This window comes from Bombus pyrosoma, linkage group LG9 (assembly GCF_014825855.1).
Source record: "Bombus pyrosoma isolate SC7728 linkage group LG9, ASM1482585v1, whole genome shotgun sequence".
NCBI classification, from domain to species: domain Eukaryota; kingdom Metazoa; phylum Arthropoda; class Insecta; order Hymenoptera; family Apidae; genus Bombus; species Bombus pyrosoma.
In genome coordinates this window covers 535523-552782 of record NC_057778.1, presented here as the reverse complement: position 1 = coordinate 552782, position 17260 = coordinate 535523, and the positions used below count along the sequence as shown (strand labels likewise).

Sequence of the window (17260 nt, the reverse complement as noted above, 5' to 3'; positions counted from 1 at the left end):
TTCATTGATGTCACGATATTAAGAAAGAAATTAATGTATATTTTCAAATAAGTTTTTAGGGGTATTTTTTCACAAAGTAAAAGTACATGCACTTGAAGCGCTTTGTAATGCTGTGGGTGTTTAATCACGCTATAACCAACATTCTATACTATTCGTGTGAAACTTTTACCAACTTGTCAGAAGTTTCTAAATGCTCGCGTAAAAGGGACGAAATTTAAATCAAGTCGTCAATAGAGAGTAAATCTGAGAAGAAACTTGAAACGAACTGTTCGTTGAAGAAAATGCGTGGTATTTGGAAGCTTGTGATGAATGTAGACAAAAATATCTATGTATGAATATTTTGTGGTAAGATTTGTTTTCGTGTTAGTAATTATCCTTTTAGACTAATGTGTAGTATTAATCATTATATAGCAGTTGCTTTTCCGGAAAATACTGTAAGAATTTTTATACAAGTAGAATAAATGTAAATAAATAGTAATGTTCAGTTAATTTGGCAACTTAATCTTAGATTGTAAAATATTAATTAAGATTTACAGTTATAGATTGGTAAAATTAGATTATAATATTCTTTTTACAGTATTTCTCACATGTCACGTTATTAATCGGACTTTAATTGAATTTCAGATTAAAATATTTACAAATGATTTCGAGTATAACAGTTAAATAATAATTTAATAAATACATTGCGTGTATATGTTTAGTTATCTATTAGCTATCGTGCTTTATATTGTTCTTTATGTTTGATGTTTAGAATATAGAATCTATTGCGATTTGGACCAACGTAAATGATACTGTTACACTACATTATGTTACTTTGTACTTTCAAATCACCATAGAATTTAAGTTGTCTTCGAAACATATAAAATATCAAAATTTAATGCTGAATGTTTAGTTTGCGATATAAATGCTTTGCTTCGTTTGTTAAGCACATATATTTTCTCCTTAAAACACTATACTATGTGTAATGTTTCTTATCTATGAGTAAAGAGAGTAACTATGACTTCGTTCTTAATATATATACTATTGAAGAACACGGAATATTATGCAAAGCTTCGTCTTAGGTTATGCTTCACGAAGTTGAAGCTGTTGCTGTTGGCAATCGAGATAAAGGGCGAAGGAGGCTGCGATAGTAAGATATCAATTAATCCACGTGGTGCCAAGATCGTAGCAAATACTCAGGGATTCTTCATTGCTCAATCTGCCGACGAAGTGAAACGGTGAGAATTATTCTATAATAAAAACAGCGAATAAAATAAATTAACGAAATTTACCTATGGAGATATAGTTTTAGCTAAAGTTTCATTTCCTGTCTTCGATCTCCGGAGCACACCAAGCAATTAATTAATTAATTAAGCCAAACTGGGAAAGCTTTCCTTTCGATTCATTCTTTATTTTACAATCTGTACATAAATCTTTCCGAAGCAACTAATTACTGTAAATATATTTGCAGGGCGTGGTTCTATTGCAAAGCATGCCACGAGGATATAAAAGACGAAACTCTGATCAAGAAGTGCAAGTGCAAAAATTGTAAGTCTTTCTAGTCTAGTGATAGCCCTTACCGATAAATTTATAATTCTCGCTGAAATTCTCTGCTATCGAATTTCTTATTAATCGAAACTCTGTTCTATTGAACTTTACATTATATTACATATGTAATAATTAACGTTTATTACTCTGTGTACATAGAGCGCGCTAAATGTATCGAATATTATATATTGCGAATCACACCAGGATATTGAATCTTAGTTTCCATAGAAGATCAGTTACAGCAATGCGGATCGAAGCTAAGGAATTTCGTGTGACTCGCAAATGAAAAAGAAAAGAACGAGAGATTTTTTAACGACTTTTACATAAGACTAATGTTATAAGACCAGACGAATCACACAGGAAGCTCTCTTTGTCCATGATTCCTTCGCCCTTTCCTCTTTCTTTTTCTCTGTGTCCTTCTGCCACTGAAAGCCGTAGCAGTAATTATCGCGACAATTAACAAAGTGACATGGTTGTGACCATCCTCTTGTGATATATGATCTAGTGGGGCAGCAGCAGCGCTCCTGGGGCCGGGACTTAGGTAACGTCTCACACTCGCTCGCTTAGTCTTTACTATCTCGTTTATGACTATTTCCTTTATGTCTTCCCTCTTTTCTTTCCATGATTTTTTCTCCATTTCTTTCTCATTTCTTCATTTTTCTCCCTTCTATCTCTCCTTTTCTTAAAAATCGCTTTTATTTTTGTTGAGACTATTTTGATCTTTTATCTTCATTAACATATTGACGACCACTGACGTTTTTCCATGGTATATCAATATCGTATGATAATTGTGTAAAGATATAACAAGCCATACATACTATCTCTTGTAGAATGTAGTAGTATAATGTTAATTACATATTTTGTTGTCTATTTTAATTTAAAACGAAGTTATATGTACATTTTTACGATAAATATATTAAGACAAAGCCATGCAAGCCAATAATCAGTGGCTCCGAGGAAGAAATGATTTCTTGCATTTATTTCAGTTAATAACAATAAGTTATACGCAACATGTAATATTTGAAATTAAATTTTCCGTATTCTTGATCTTATCTTAATCGCAGAATCATATTTTATATATTATTGTATTTTGAGTGTTCGATAAAATTATCGGTCACTAATGTGTTAATAGAAAAGAAATTTAATTTTTGGATCTTATTTTCTCTATAATTATTATCTACAATTATTATGATTTTTATGTTGTATTTGTTTCCACTTATTTACTTATTTTCTCCTGATACCAATATCTTTTTCTCATTCTTCGTCCCCTCTTTTTCTCTGTCTATAATCATTGCCTCTTTGCATATTTCTGTCTTTTTGTGTCTTAATTATGTGTACATATATGCCTTCGAGTTTTTTAACCATTATCTTGCATATATACACCAAGGCGGTGGTGGTGATGATTATGACGATGACAATGGCGATGAGATGATTGCACCTTTAATCCTCATTCAGAGACACTGTTCGACGCGATTGCGATGCCACAGTTGGGTATTTATTCGTTTTTCACGGTTCTCCGTTCCGTTCTCGTGCTTTCAATTTTTCCCGATGTGTTGGAAAACTCGATATCCTATATGGAATTCTTTATCGAATCAAACGAAGCGCACATTTTTTAAGATTCGGTTTTGGAAGTTACGAAGAGTGTAGAAGCCTGTTCACTAGCGTTCGCGCGATGATCGTGAACAGTTTTTGAGAGTCTTTCGATTGAAAGAAAATTTGTTGATCGTTCGAGGCTCGATATTAATCGACAAATGTGTTTTTTTGTTTGGTTGCCAGTTGAATAGCGTGACGTGAAAAATGAAATACCACTGACACACACGTGATATGTAACCCCTTATAGTTCTGTCAGTTGGCGCATGTCCACCTGGCCAATCGAGGAAATTTAGTCTGCACTCTAGTGTGTGCCCTTCTCGCTCGCCTTGCATGCATGATTAGTTTCCGATTCGAATACTATTTTACGCCTTGATGATACGACAGCTTCGTACAAAAGTTCACTCGCTCTCTATTTTCTCTCTCTTTCTCTGTTAAATATATCCTTCAATTTTGCCCTCCCCCCTTGTCTCTCTCTATTTTCTGTCTGTCTGTACTGTCTATCTGTTTTATCTCTATTCTATTCTCTCCAATTCTTCAAATCACTATCGCTGTTTACTTTAAACAAAAATTTTCTCTTCGATCGTGTGAGAACTTTCAATGTGCCAGCTGTCATTGATGAAACTCTGTCGGTCGGTAGGTTCGATTGATCGTAAATGAATCCCGCGTATCTTCTGCGCTTCTATTCCGACCTTATATCATCAAAAACGTAACCTACGTGTGTTTCGCTTTCTGCGAAAGCGAGTTCCATAGGTATTTTTTGGTGATAATTTTGGTAACAATTTACCTGAAACTTCACGAATACAGCAAATTAACCACGGATCGATATTTCGTTGTAAACGTAGTCTCTGTAAACTCTACTTGTTCACATGATGTCACACAACGTATCATTACTCACACGTACCATTGAGTTCATCTGAAATCATCCGAACGAAAGGTCTGTACAAGATTCAACTTCCATTACGTTAAATCTTAAACCCTGGGCAATCAACGTTTTTTCATTGAACTCTTCCGCTATCTGGTTTTACGCAGAAATGTTCATGTTTAATATCGTTTGGCAATTGCTAGAAAATTTGTGGGTGGAGAAAAATACATCGGAGGTAAATAATATTTCAGGAGCTTTGTAGTTTATTTTTGTACACCTTGTTAAGTATCCTTTGTCCTGGCTATAGGTAAATCGTGGAAATTGGAAAGAAATTTTCAGATGATGATAATATAGTACCGTTACTCTTGGATTCATACGTGAAGATTAAGAACGAAAATACGGAAATGAAGTATATATACATAGAATGATCTTTATCACATTTACGTATTCTCACGTATGAATCAATGAATTACGACTATATATATACATCTAAAAATAATATATATAAAAAACATATATATATAGTATGTACGTATTACCGAAGTTCGTAATACGCCGTGTTTTTGTCAACATGTTCTGCACTCAGAAATAAAGTGAAAACTTCATATAAATGTAGGTTCACAAAAGAAATTGTGTTAAAAATTGATGAGAAAAAAAGAGCATAAACGTATAAATGGGGAAAATTTTTATATCAAATTCAACTTAATTTCTGATGATTTCTCTGAAATACTGTTATATAATAATTATATATAACAATATTATACGTATAATAATACAACGTTAAAAATTTGTATCTATATATTTTCTGTTACTTCAAAATACGAAAAATATATTTTTTCAATTCTACATTGTAAAAGAAGTGCTGCAGATTATAGGACATGTCTGACATGATACGGATCGACGCTCCTTCTACTTACGCTCGCTACTGTAGGTTGAGGGTACGTCTGGAATTATACGGTGCGACGCTTATTCCACTTACAGTCGTGCAATGTTGAGTTGAACTGTTTCCTTTGAACGCTGTATTTTTATTTGCTATTTCTCTTTTTACAAGCTTTCTTTTGGTATTCTCTTTTAAATTTAACATTAAAGCGTTGAGATAAAGCTGTTTACTTCCTTTGTCACAATATCATGGAATAATCCTGAGAAATAGAATCAATTCTCAACAAAGTGCAGTACGGTAAATAAGACGCTTGAATTTATATTTATATGAAATTTTCGTTTCATCGCCCCAGAACACGCTGTACAAAAGTTTCAATAGTAATTCGTAGGATTCCCTTGTATGTTTAATTTAATATAATACATACATACGGTTATCTCTGGTTCCTAGCCCAGCCCTTTTTTAAACCGGCGCTCCTCCCTTAACCATTTACCAGTTATTTCAGTAGACTGTCCTTGCGTGTTTACTGACAAATATGTGTCCGGGCCGACTGCTCGATTTTTACAGATGTGGGGATGATGATGATGCAGACCGGCATGGTGAAAGGAAACACTGCCTACAGCAGTTGCCTCGACGGTACGCGTCTTTGTACCTTCCTTGCCGTCCTGTTCATCCTAATGCACATCCTTTGTCGAACCGTATCTACAATTTTGTCAGAATAATCGTGAAAGAAAATTACAGATTCGGATCCGGGGCAACGTATCACGAAAAACGTTCATTATTCTGACAAATTTTCTCTGTTTGAGTCAAATCTCTAAGATACATAAATATAACAGTCTAATACGCGATGCTTTCACATATCAACGTTATTATTGTATTATTCGCATATTTATATAAATATTATTGATATAAATTATATCATTATACTAGATGATATTATTTATATTATATTTATATAAATATTATTCGCGTGCTCGCGCGATATTTATTATTGAACGAAGAAACGATTGACTCAATCAGAGCTCAGTTGAATTTACGTTTAACCAGGTAAGCTGGCGTAAGTGATGCAAACGAATGCAAATCTCGATGTTCCAAGTAATTCACCGTCACACGCACTTACTCCACGATACCTGTGTTTCAACGTTCTGTAATTTGACATCGTTCGATTCGTATTGTTTCTCGCTGGGCTTTTGCTAGAGCTAACATATTTGGCGATCATTGTTTCTCGAACGAAGCAGCAACGTCAATTTCAAGTTGAACGAACATCGTTCACACGTCGTATATGTACAGGATTGCGTTTAATGCGAATACTTATCGCTTCAGTTCTCACTAAGAAAACGTCGCTTTCGCAGATATGCTAATTTTTGCTAAGCACGTTCTATCAAATCGTATATTCTGTGTCTACACGTTCCTGGCTGTTACTTTTCACTGATTAAAGAACATTTGCTCGTTTCAGGCTTGCCAATGACTATCGTTCTTTACCGTTGTTCGGTGTGCTTATATCAAACCTTGTTTTTCATTATTTTTCTTATGTTTGCAATTTAAATGTGACTGTTTCGTTTTTTAAACAGTTCTCTCAATTTTTTGGATTATCACCAATTTATCGAGCATCTGTCGATTTACGGATTGGTTTGACTTATGAGTTGATTAAATATTGGGGAGTTTGTTAAATATGTGTAAAATGGTTTCAGATTTCTTTTTGCAATTTTTGGAGGCTATCTTTCGTATACTAAAAATATGCAGTATTATAGTAAAATAATTGAAAATTTTCACAAGTTTTAGTTAGTAAGATGGTTCCATTCGTAGAAATGAAAGAACATCACTTTTTGTATCACTTCTTAACATTTTACAAAAAAAACTTATTCATTTATTGCAGAGAATTCTTTGTCTTTCCAAGATGGAATTTTATTTTCTAATTTTATCTTTCGAATCTTGTTTTCATAAATTGTTGTATTCTGTTCGTAAATTCTATTTATTTTCTCGAATGAGATAACAAGTACACGTATATTGCACTATAGTCACATATTTTTCTCTCTTACTTTCCTCTTGCAGTTATTGATAAATATCTTAAACAAACGGTATCTCTTGATTCTTACCTCTGGTCACTGAGTTTTCACACTTATTTATTTAGAAAAAGAGGAATTCATTTTACTTATAGGTACAACTGGTTGCAAATTCTACAACGATCTCTATCGTAACAACGACTAAATCTATATTATCCTTCTTTAATTTCTGGCCAATGAGTTTATTCTTTTTTTCATAAAAGGAATTTTCTTCTACATTCCAATTTCTGCATCATTGTTCAACACAGAACTGTCGTCTTCTATCTTTCTGCATGCGAAACACTAGAAACATGTTTGTTTTCTGATTAGACAGATTAAATGAAACAACAGCATTTCAAATATACTTGAGTTTAAATACACATGTAATCTTTCTATAACCAGCAGCTAGATAAATATTTATTTATATCTTTCTGCCGCCTATTATCCTCACATTTTAAAACTAACCAACACTAGATAGAACTAAAGCTACGCTTTACTTACTACTTCATATAATATATGTATACATTTAGTACAAGTTAGCAGGATGGGATTATCTAGAAAATCTAAGAATTTACGAATTATTTGAAAATAATTAACTGGAATTATTGCAACAAACTACATCTTTATGAATTATATAAATGGTTTCAACAGAGGGAATATATTTGCAATAGTGGGGAAGGTTGTGTTTGAAATTGCATATGAAACTGCTGCGACCCTTTAATATAAAATGAAAGCGAATCATACGCGCTTAGGTGCATTTGTGTGAGTGTATCTGTGTGCATAGGTGTGCCTGTATATGTGTATATATCCTGTGTGAAGAAGAGAATTTTAAAAGTACTTATAACCGTGACATTTGTAGTTTACAACGAACTAACCAAAAGTGAATTACTTGCAAAGTGAATGCCACCGGTGTAAGCACCTTTAGTTCTAAATTTACACGGATGATGATAATCGATGCCCAGGGTTTATCGAACACACCGATTAAAAATACTTCATTCTCCCCTCACATGTTGCGCATATTTGATATCATTCACTGACATCACAACAATAACGTCGACATTGTGATATTTAATATTTTAGTCGAGTCTGAAAGAGAATACGATCTCTGACTAAATGAATATCATCGGCCACTGTATAAACTCAATATGGGTCACGTACCTGCTGTGTATTCTCTGTGCTCCAGTCCTCATATCAGACTGAAATTTGATTTAAAGCAACGATGCTTTAAACCAACAATGTTGATCACATCTTTATCGATTGTCACGTTTTACAGTAAATTATATCCTAATGTATATAGTAATATACTATAATATACTATATTAGTAGTATATCGTATTATGTAGTTTCTTCGAGATATCTATGAATATTTATAAAACAACGTGATAAATCGGTGGAGACCAACGCGTGAATTCCCCCTTACCTGTTACCACCTGCCCCTCCACCCAGTATTTAGGTTCACATTATTTTGGTATAACGACTAACAGCTCTGGTTCTCCTCCCTTCGGGCAGTGGCCACATTCCGGAAAGGCGTGCGAGCTGTTCAAATGGTTGGAAGAGCAAGTATGTATCCCCCGAATGTAGATTGTCTTCCACGTGTCATTCCCTTGTATCTTTCTTTTCTTTTTTTTTTTGTCTAATCTTAGCCTCTCCCCATGGTTAAGTAAAATATGACGATATAGTCGAAATTGATCAAAGAGTATATTGGTTTCGTATGGCCTTTAAATCAATATAACCTTGAATCTATCTGTTTGAACAGTATTACATGAAATTTTTGAATATTCAATTTTGATTTCATAATTCCAGTAATAGTGGTTTATGATACGAGTATACGTTTGGCGAAATATTCGATTTAAAGGTTAAACGCAGAAATCTTCCTTTCGATACTCATTTAAGCCGCGTGAATCATTTTCGATAATTGCACAAATTTGGTATACATAGTATTTTTGAATTTGCATAACTGTGTTAATGTATCAGTTAGAAGAAAGAAGTTATAAAACTAAATGATTCATCATGGCCTAGTTATTTAAGAAACTGGAATATCAAGGTTTTCAATTGAAAAACAAATTTTGTTCGAATACATGAAACAAACAGCACAACGTTCGATCATTTTCTTATATATATGTAGTTTCTTAATTTCGTATTCAAAATTAGAATATATATATATCATGAACGTGTTCGTTGTGCTAATTTATGTGATTTTATCTGAATCTGATACTAATTGGTTTCGAAGTAGACTACTGTTAGTGTTTTGAACTCCTATTGGTGTGATGTCTGTCTTTTATTTCTCATTTTTTTGTACTTTTGCAACCGAAATCACTATTTACATTATATTTCTATCGATGTCGTTTTGAATGTAGTTCTCTGGAGGTATGTAAGTGTCTTTTTTTCGATGGTTATTGTTGTGAGTGAATTATTACAAGTCTAATCCGAACGGAACTTCGCGGCGATGTGATTGCCTTGAGTTTTTTTTTTTTTAACTACTTCCAACTTGATCTTGCATCGGTGTTCAATATCTAACTATATCTATTCGACATGTTCTTAGAATATCTTAGAATTAGTGTTTATTTGCGTGATTTATTTATACGATCTATGGCAGAGTCGATATGTAATTATCATTGGAGAAGTCGTTCCTCGATATCCTGATATTTAATTGCTTCTAATTCTTTAAGTGTTCTGAAACATGTTGCAGATGTTGAACGATTACAGGTGTTTATATTAAGTGTGCAGTACTTATGTGCTTCGAGTTATCGCAAACTACATTCCAAGAAAACCATGTGCTTTTATGTCTTAGTCATATCTTTCGATAATTTTCAAACACAAATAAATATCAATATACATATATACAGTATGTTACACTTAAGTGAGAACAGTGGAATACCTTAGAAGGGATTGAAGTTACCAAAAAAATATTCTTATAAAAGTCAATCTAATTTTTTTAAATGATAGTCTATGCCTTTTTATTCATCCTACGATTGCATTTGTTGAGACAAATTCTACGATCTGCTACATAATATTCCGCTTTATATCTTTGCAACTTTTCAAAGAATATATATTTGATACCTGCGATATCTAGCAAGATATTCCATCGTCTGGCTTAAATGTAATATCCTGTACGTCATCTGAGCTATTTAAATTCTACAAAATATCAAGTAAATTGGAACGTTTCCTTCTCCAGTATTTTTGTTACTCTATCGTAGGAAAAGCAATTGATGAATTCGGATAATATCCCTGCTAATCGAATGCTTTGACGGTTCCGTATTCTTGATCGATCGTTCTCCATAATTTGTCGCATACAGCTTTACAATTTTTATAATCGACATAACTTCGTAGTTCTATTAACCTAAAGTAAGCAGCATAAAAAAGCTCAAATTAAAGATGAGAATATTAACTATATGAGAAAAGAGTAAAAGAAATCTTTGGATACTCAAGCACCTAAATAAGTTTAATCTTGAATCCTGATATAATATGTGTTACTAACACGATTGAATCTGCTGCAAGTAAATAAGCTGCGTGATTACTTCAATGTTCGCGTGCCGCGTAAAAAAGTGAAAATGTGAACGATGTTACGGGATATAGTATAAACGGGAGATAAAAAAAAAGTATATAGAAGGAGGGTAAGAAAAATCAATCGACAGTTTCACTTCGCACCGCTCATCGGAGCCTTAACACGATCATTCTCTCTCACCTGTAATTCATCTATGATCCATGCGTGCATATATGTATATCTATGTATATCGTCACGAAACATTACACGTAGGCGAGCGTGTGCACGACGCACGCACATTTAGAAAATCACCGATATATATATACATATATTACCATGCATATACGTGGCCGCGAGTACGTGCACATACAAACACATTATCGTACACCGGAACATGAAGAAAAGATATCTTTAACTAACTTTCTATGTGTCTATCTGTTTGAACTTTCTTCTCTTCGTCCTCTACTTCTACTTAGGTGAAGACTTCTCGTATGCAAGTAAGTCTAATATAGAGCGGGTGTATAATCAATATTTATGTACATAATATGTATGCATACGTTGCCGCGAGAATCTTTCTAATGATAAGGCATAGATGATAAGACAGTAGCCTGTACTTGGTCACTGGATGTATCGTAATGTCTCGTTGTATTTTACGTGTTCGATTCGTATGTTTATATGTTTATTGGTACCTCTAATATATTTTTATATTATTAGTCAAATATTATTTTTCAATTTGTCTGATATATCTTTTGAAGCATTGAGAATTTTATAAAGGAAGATCCTTGCCTTTTTAAAGATGAAGTATCTCAGAATGATATTAGTTAGTAATATATATATTAATGGGAAAGACTCTTTAGAACATGAAATGAATTTCAGTACTTTAAAGTTATCATCATGTACCACTATAATCACATATCACTATAGTCACATATCATATACGTGTGTAATTGATACATCACAAAAATTACTGTAGCAAATCTCATATTAATTCCTTTTTTATAAAAGATAAATGAAAAAAGTTCAAACAAACATTACAACTGCTTTTCTCAAGTAAACCAATCTTTTCTAAGGATTACAAAATTCAACATATACATTTCAAATGATATCACTAATAAATATTCTAGTAATTGATATCACAGTAAATAAAAAAATGAAAGAAAGAAGAAAGTACTAGGCTTGAAAAATAAAGGATTTTTCTCTATTATTGTACAATAAATATTCTATACTTTATATTCCATGTGTCTTATACCAATAAACATTGAAATTTAAGAATCAATTAAATGCTGTAAAATGATCTACGCCATGGCAAGAGTATAAAGTGACCTTTTACACGCGCTACAGTTTCCCTCCCTCGGTCAAGTTAAGCTTTTGTTAGGAGCTTAACGACGCCAATGGCAAAAGAAAAGTGCTCACAAGATAAAGAGCTGCATTCGATTCGCGAATAGTTTTGCAAACGACGAGTTTCACATTAGTTCTACACCACCGACAATATCTCCCCTTTTGTAACTCTGCTTTGACACGGTAGAAATCTAACAATATTTTCGAATACTCTCACGAATTTCCCAATCTATCGCACGAGTTTATATCTATCAAAGACTGCACTTGCAATATCGAGTAAATATTCACATCGTAAGAAGTTATTACTGCATGTCTACGTAATCATAGAATGGTAGAATAGAATATATAGTTTATCAGAGGTAAAGATAATGTTTTTATTTTTCTACTATAATCAGTTAACAAAAAAATCGTTTCCTTTATTTTATATAGAAAATTAATTTCTCTCTATTTCTTCGATTTTCTTTCTTTACCTCTGTGAATTTTAGCATGAAATCAGTATTGTCTGTGCACAGTGCTTCCAAGTTTTATTACGAGAACGTGTATATAGTTCGCCACTACTTTAGGCTACATTTGTACAACGCGGAGGAGATTTACGATGTACAGATTGTTTTTTGTCCTGTTTTAATATCGTGCACAATTGAATAGTGTCTCCTTTACTTCTGGACTCGTCCGCGTTGCAACGAGCAACAATCTTCAAAACAGAAGATTTCAAAGTAATATCTCGACTAGATTACTTACAATTGTTTAATTAGAATAAGCTCTGTTCCAGTCAGGGATAATAGAAACGTTATTCTGTTTCCAAAATGTAGACTGGCTATGTAAGTCTTTATTTCTCCACAAATTATATTCTTTTACAATTTCTTTGCATATAATTTGTTTCCTAGGCCAACTGCATAATTGAACTAATATTATTAGTGAAATTTTATTTGCTACTATTAATCACAAGTTACAAGTTACCAGTAAATAAATTCTTTATTTGTCAATAAGTTTGCTACAGTTTTATAAATAAATTTTACGAACGAAAATTTTGTTGATTTTCTTTATAATTGTAAACGTCTTAAAAAGAAATCCACGGCTAAGACTTGCAAGTTGTTAATCCACTAGTATTATTAGTTAATAAACTATTGTGTAAATAGGTGGTACATACATATAATACCTGGTACATACATGTGTTACACGTTAGAAAGAATGTGCTCGTTTAAAAAATTTCTGCTTTCGATTCTTCACGCAAGCACGTAGCGGAAAGATAGAGAATTAACATTACAAATAGTTCAATCTGTATGTACCTTGATATAATGTTAAGGCTTACTTCCCGATCTCTTCTATCAGTCTAACATGGATACAGAATAATTGTTAATATTTTCCTTTTATTCAAACACTGACGCATGTATTTCGAAATATTCGAATAATATCGCATGGAAAAATAATTTCAATAATATACAGAATAATATTCTGTATAATCAACGTTATGCAGTTGATATCTAGCTACTAAGATTGATTTTATTGATGTACAAAAATTCAAATAGCAATCAAATATTATTCTCTTGATAAATGAGAGAATTTAAAAAATCGATTAAAAATTATCATACAACGACACCCTCTTCATGAATGGAAAATTAAGAAGAATCAATTAGAAAATATAATCTAAAGTTCTTCTCTCGTGGAATGAACAATTTGTAAAAATCGATAAATGGCTGGAACGGAGCTAAAGTTTAATTAACTGAAGCGCAAGCATAGGAATGGCCAGTGGTAGCGATAGTGTAGCGAACTAGGCCTTAGGTAATTAGGGTAGCTAACATGTGTAGTGGTTTGTTACAGACGACCACCATCCTCCCCCCACATTCACTCCGCCAGAACTGCCCAAGATGGTTCACGTAAGAGGTACAGTTACACCTCAAATCAAAACCGTGCTACAATTTTTGCAAGCTGCCCTTCTTAATTTTGATGAACCACACGATTATACGGATATACTGTAATCAATCGCTTTCAGTCTCTTGGACGAAGGAACTCGAAGAGCTGCTTCACGAAAGAAAGTGCTTCGCTCTCTCGATTAACACTTTTTTTTTAACAACTATCTGCACTCGGTTTTCTGATGTTCTTTCTTGTTTTCTGTTTATTACTTGATTTTTCTTTTCTATGCATCATGACGAATACGCTTCATCGACTGATTTTTGACTTTTTTCTAGGGATTTAACATGATGACATTTTCGATTGATTTTGTTTTCCTAACAGTGCCGGGTTTCAAATATTTTTAGATCTGAACTGGAATGATTGTTTAAAAACTGTCTTGTTTAAAAATTGCTTAAAATAAATACGAAGTTACAGGTAACAAATGAGAAATAAATAATAATGTGTAATAGAGTAATAATTTGAATTATAACTTTCAAACCAAGAAGGTATGCTTTTATCATTGACTTTTTGCAATCTTTGTTTATGATATTTTTATCAAATTTATGTATGATTGGTAGTAACGATATATTTAATATTTATTAGTTTATAGATTTATAAAGACTACCTGTTGGTATAATATCGCAAATAAACGAAGTATTTGCAATAGCGAAGTTAAATAAATTGCAAACCAGAAGGATATGTAGTACGAAAAGTATATTTATATTATAAAGTTATATGAACCGCCAACTCCATAAATTGGAAAATAAAGAATACTGATAATGTTACAAATTTCTCAAACGTTCTCAAATTTATTATATTATTGATTGAATTTCATTCAAAAGACAATGTTCATATTAAACAATTTTTTCCAGTTGCTGCATCAAGAAGGAACGAAAATGTTTTTCGAAATTTTTATATAAAAATTAAAGATAACAATGGGATTTCAATAATACCTACATGAGAAATTTCAATTTAAAAAACGCCAGCACTGTTTCTAAATATATATGGAATATGTATCTAAAAGCGCGCTACTAATATTTTCATTTCGATTTTGGAGAAAGTAGAGAGGAATTTAAATCTATAAAATGAATCAAATTATATTTTTGAAATTGAAACGTCGATTGTATCACGATCTCGTTATTTACTACTTTCTCCGGTTTCGATGAGTGCATGCAGCTACAGTAGATACGTTATAGTTTGCATCTTATGTTATCAGTTTTATTAATTTCCTATAAACGTAGTACAGTCAACTTTTTTGTAGTTTAACTTTAGTTCTCACCATGCAATCATATTAGACGACACATAATCTTTTTTCTTTCCGTTTCTTTCGTCTTTTATTTTAATGTTTTCTGCAAAAACCACTGTGATTTATTATAAAAACGTACGATCATCATAGAGTTTCATAGTTACTAGACTCTAGTATCGGTTATGTTTCGTTTTAATTTGGTTCTACTGATTATTATAGTTTCGAAGCAACATTGGTTTATAGACAAAACACAATGATTAATTTATTTGAAGTTTCAGCCATAGGAAATATTATAATTATCATATACATTTTATATATAATTAGTTATATATCTCGAGTGCAAAGTAATTATTTATAATTTCAAATAATTTCGAATAATATGAGTCACTTAATTTATTTGAAATTTTTATCACAGGAAATGTTATAATTGAGCGTCGTATACTTTTCGATATACAGAATTGGTTATTTAACTTGAGTGCTAACTAACTAATAATTTGAGGTAATAAAATATTGATAAATAGCTTGAGTCACTTATATTTAAGAATTGACTCGGACAATTCGGTAATGTAATAGTGCAGGAAAGAAAGTCAATCCGAAAGCTTGATAACCTTATCCGCGACAAAACACACCTTTCCATGTAATTTGCGCAAAATATGCAAAACATTCGCTGGTGTTCGTCTGCGTAAGTAGTGAAGCAGGAATTTAAAGATATCAGCGTTTCTCACTCTTTAACTTTTTTTGCAAGACTAAACACTATACTTATGATAGAAACCAATTACTCAGCGAGGAAAAGAATATAGAAGAATTTACAACACGTAAATTTCGTGGATAGTTTGAGAAATGCTGTTTGAATTCAGAAATTTTGAGTGATATTCGATCTTTACGATGGAATTTTCTGTGTTCTATGTAGATTATATTATTTGGTTTAGGATGCTTAGAAATACTTTTTCGATATTTCTTCTTTGATATGTGTGACTCGCATATGTCCTCAGTATATTCTATAGTTTATTGTCATTTACATATTATGCGTTTTATTTGTGTATTTTTAAGATCGAGTGTAAAATGAACAAATTGATAGTTGTAGAAAGCACGGTAGATAAACAGACACAGTATAATTTCTTATTTATTTTTTATGGTAATATTAGACACAGCACAATTTTTTCATATTTTTGATCGTTTCATTTTTTAAATTTATTAAATATAGGTGGTGTTTCACACTCGATTAACGAGACAAATGCTAATTTTTTTTTTCTTGACTTATGCAAATGGCGCGTGCCACGATGGCTAGAAATTGCTTGCGTTCGTGAATGTTTCTTGGTTTTCATCGATACGTCAGATTTTCTTTTAAGAAGGTCCTCATTATAAAATTTTAGCACGCGAGTTCTTTTTTTTTGTTCAGAAGAAAAATGTGTTCTGTATTCAGAAATGAATCAATTGATATTTTAATAATAGATCATTTAATGCATGAATATTGTTAACTGTAAAAGTTACTTGTTTTAAGAGTGGTAGTATATCAATAACATAATGTTAATATTATTATGATTGTCACATTTTTGAGATTTAAGAAATTTTATCACCAAATAAATGGAAAATAAATATTTATGAATGTTTTCACTGTATTTTATGATTTATCAATAATAACATCAACCGCCAATTTATTTGAAAAGTGGCTTAGAAAACTAATAAAAAATACAGGAATAATTTTTATAATTTTAAATAAATAAGGGAATTTTATTATCAAATGATCATTCTTAAACTATTATTTTCAAAGGATAATATTCGTCGAATTTTCTTTAATATGATGCATCTTCTACAGTATTAGCGTAACTTTAATAGAGCAAGAATGTTTTTTTCATTTGTCAATATAACAGTATATGTGTAATCGACATATTCTTGAAAACCATAAGTACTTTGCCAGTCCATAGCAATTCTAGTTATTCAAAATTGAAAAGATGGCACGTGCGGAAAATTTCGGACGAAGTACGCGTGTAAGTAAGCATGAGGCTATAGGCTTTTGTCGATAAAAAGTAAAGTGCGTTATAACAAACGAAGTTAGGCCACGATCAGCGTGGCACTGAGTAATTTGTCTTAATCATTGCTGCTTTGTCTATTAGCTACGTTAAAAAATATATATTTATACAGAATTTAATTCTAATTTACGAATTTTAGGTGAGATCAGTCGCGACCGAGACGATCCAAACGGTAATTACAAACAAACATCTATATCCATTAGAAATATAATATTATATAGCTACAATGTCGGCTAAAAATATTAGAACATCTATGTATTTATCGTACTTACTTACATTGAAAAAGTTCAACACATTTTACACTATTCAATATATTTAATATACTTTTGAAAAGAATTTCTTACGTTGGAAAGCAACTATTTGATAAATCT

General features: G+C 31.9%; 1 protein-coding gene across 40 annotated transcripts in view; it reads left to right on the top strand.

The window, feature by feature from the left end:
- The window catches only part of LOC122571227 (calcium-activated potassium channel slowpoke), a 105551-nt gene that overhangs the window by 75179 nt on the left and 13112 nt on the right, over positions 1–17260 (top strand). For 15 of the 40 annotated variants that reach the window (XM_043734699.1, XM_043734705.1, XM_043734706.1 and 12 more), the window contains 7 exons: positions 1062–1217; positions 1451–1527; positions 5427–5495; positions 8411–8461; positions 10862–10882; positions 13542–13604; positions 17029–17061. In XM_043734699.1, coding sequence (XP_043590634.1) covers positions 1062–1217; positions 1451–1527; positions 5427–5495; positions 8411–8461; positions 10862–10882; positions 13542–13604; positions 17029–17061 — 470 coding nt within the window. Of the gene's footprint in view, positions 1–1061; positions 1218–1450; positions 1528–2032; positions 2069–5426; positions 5496–8410; positions 8462–10861; positions 10883–13541; positions 13605–17028; positions 17062–17260 lie in introns of all 40 variants that reach the window. The other 25 variants (XM_043734718.1, XM_043734717.1, XM_043734740.1 and 22 more) reach the window with 13 other exon arrangements.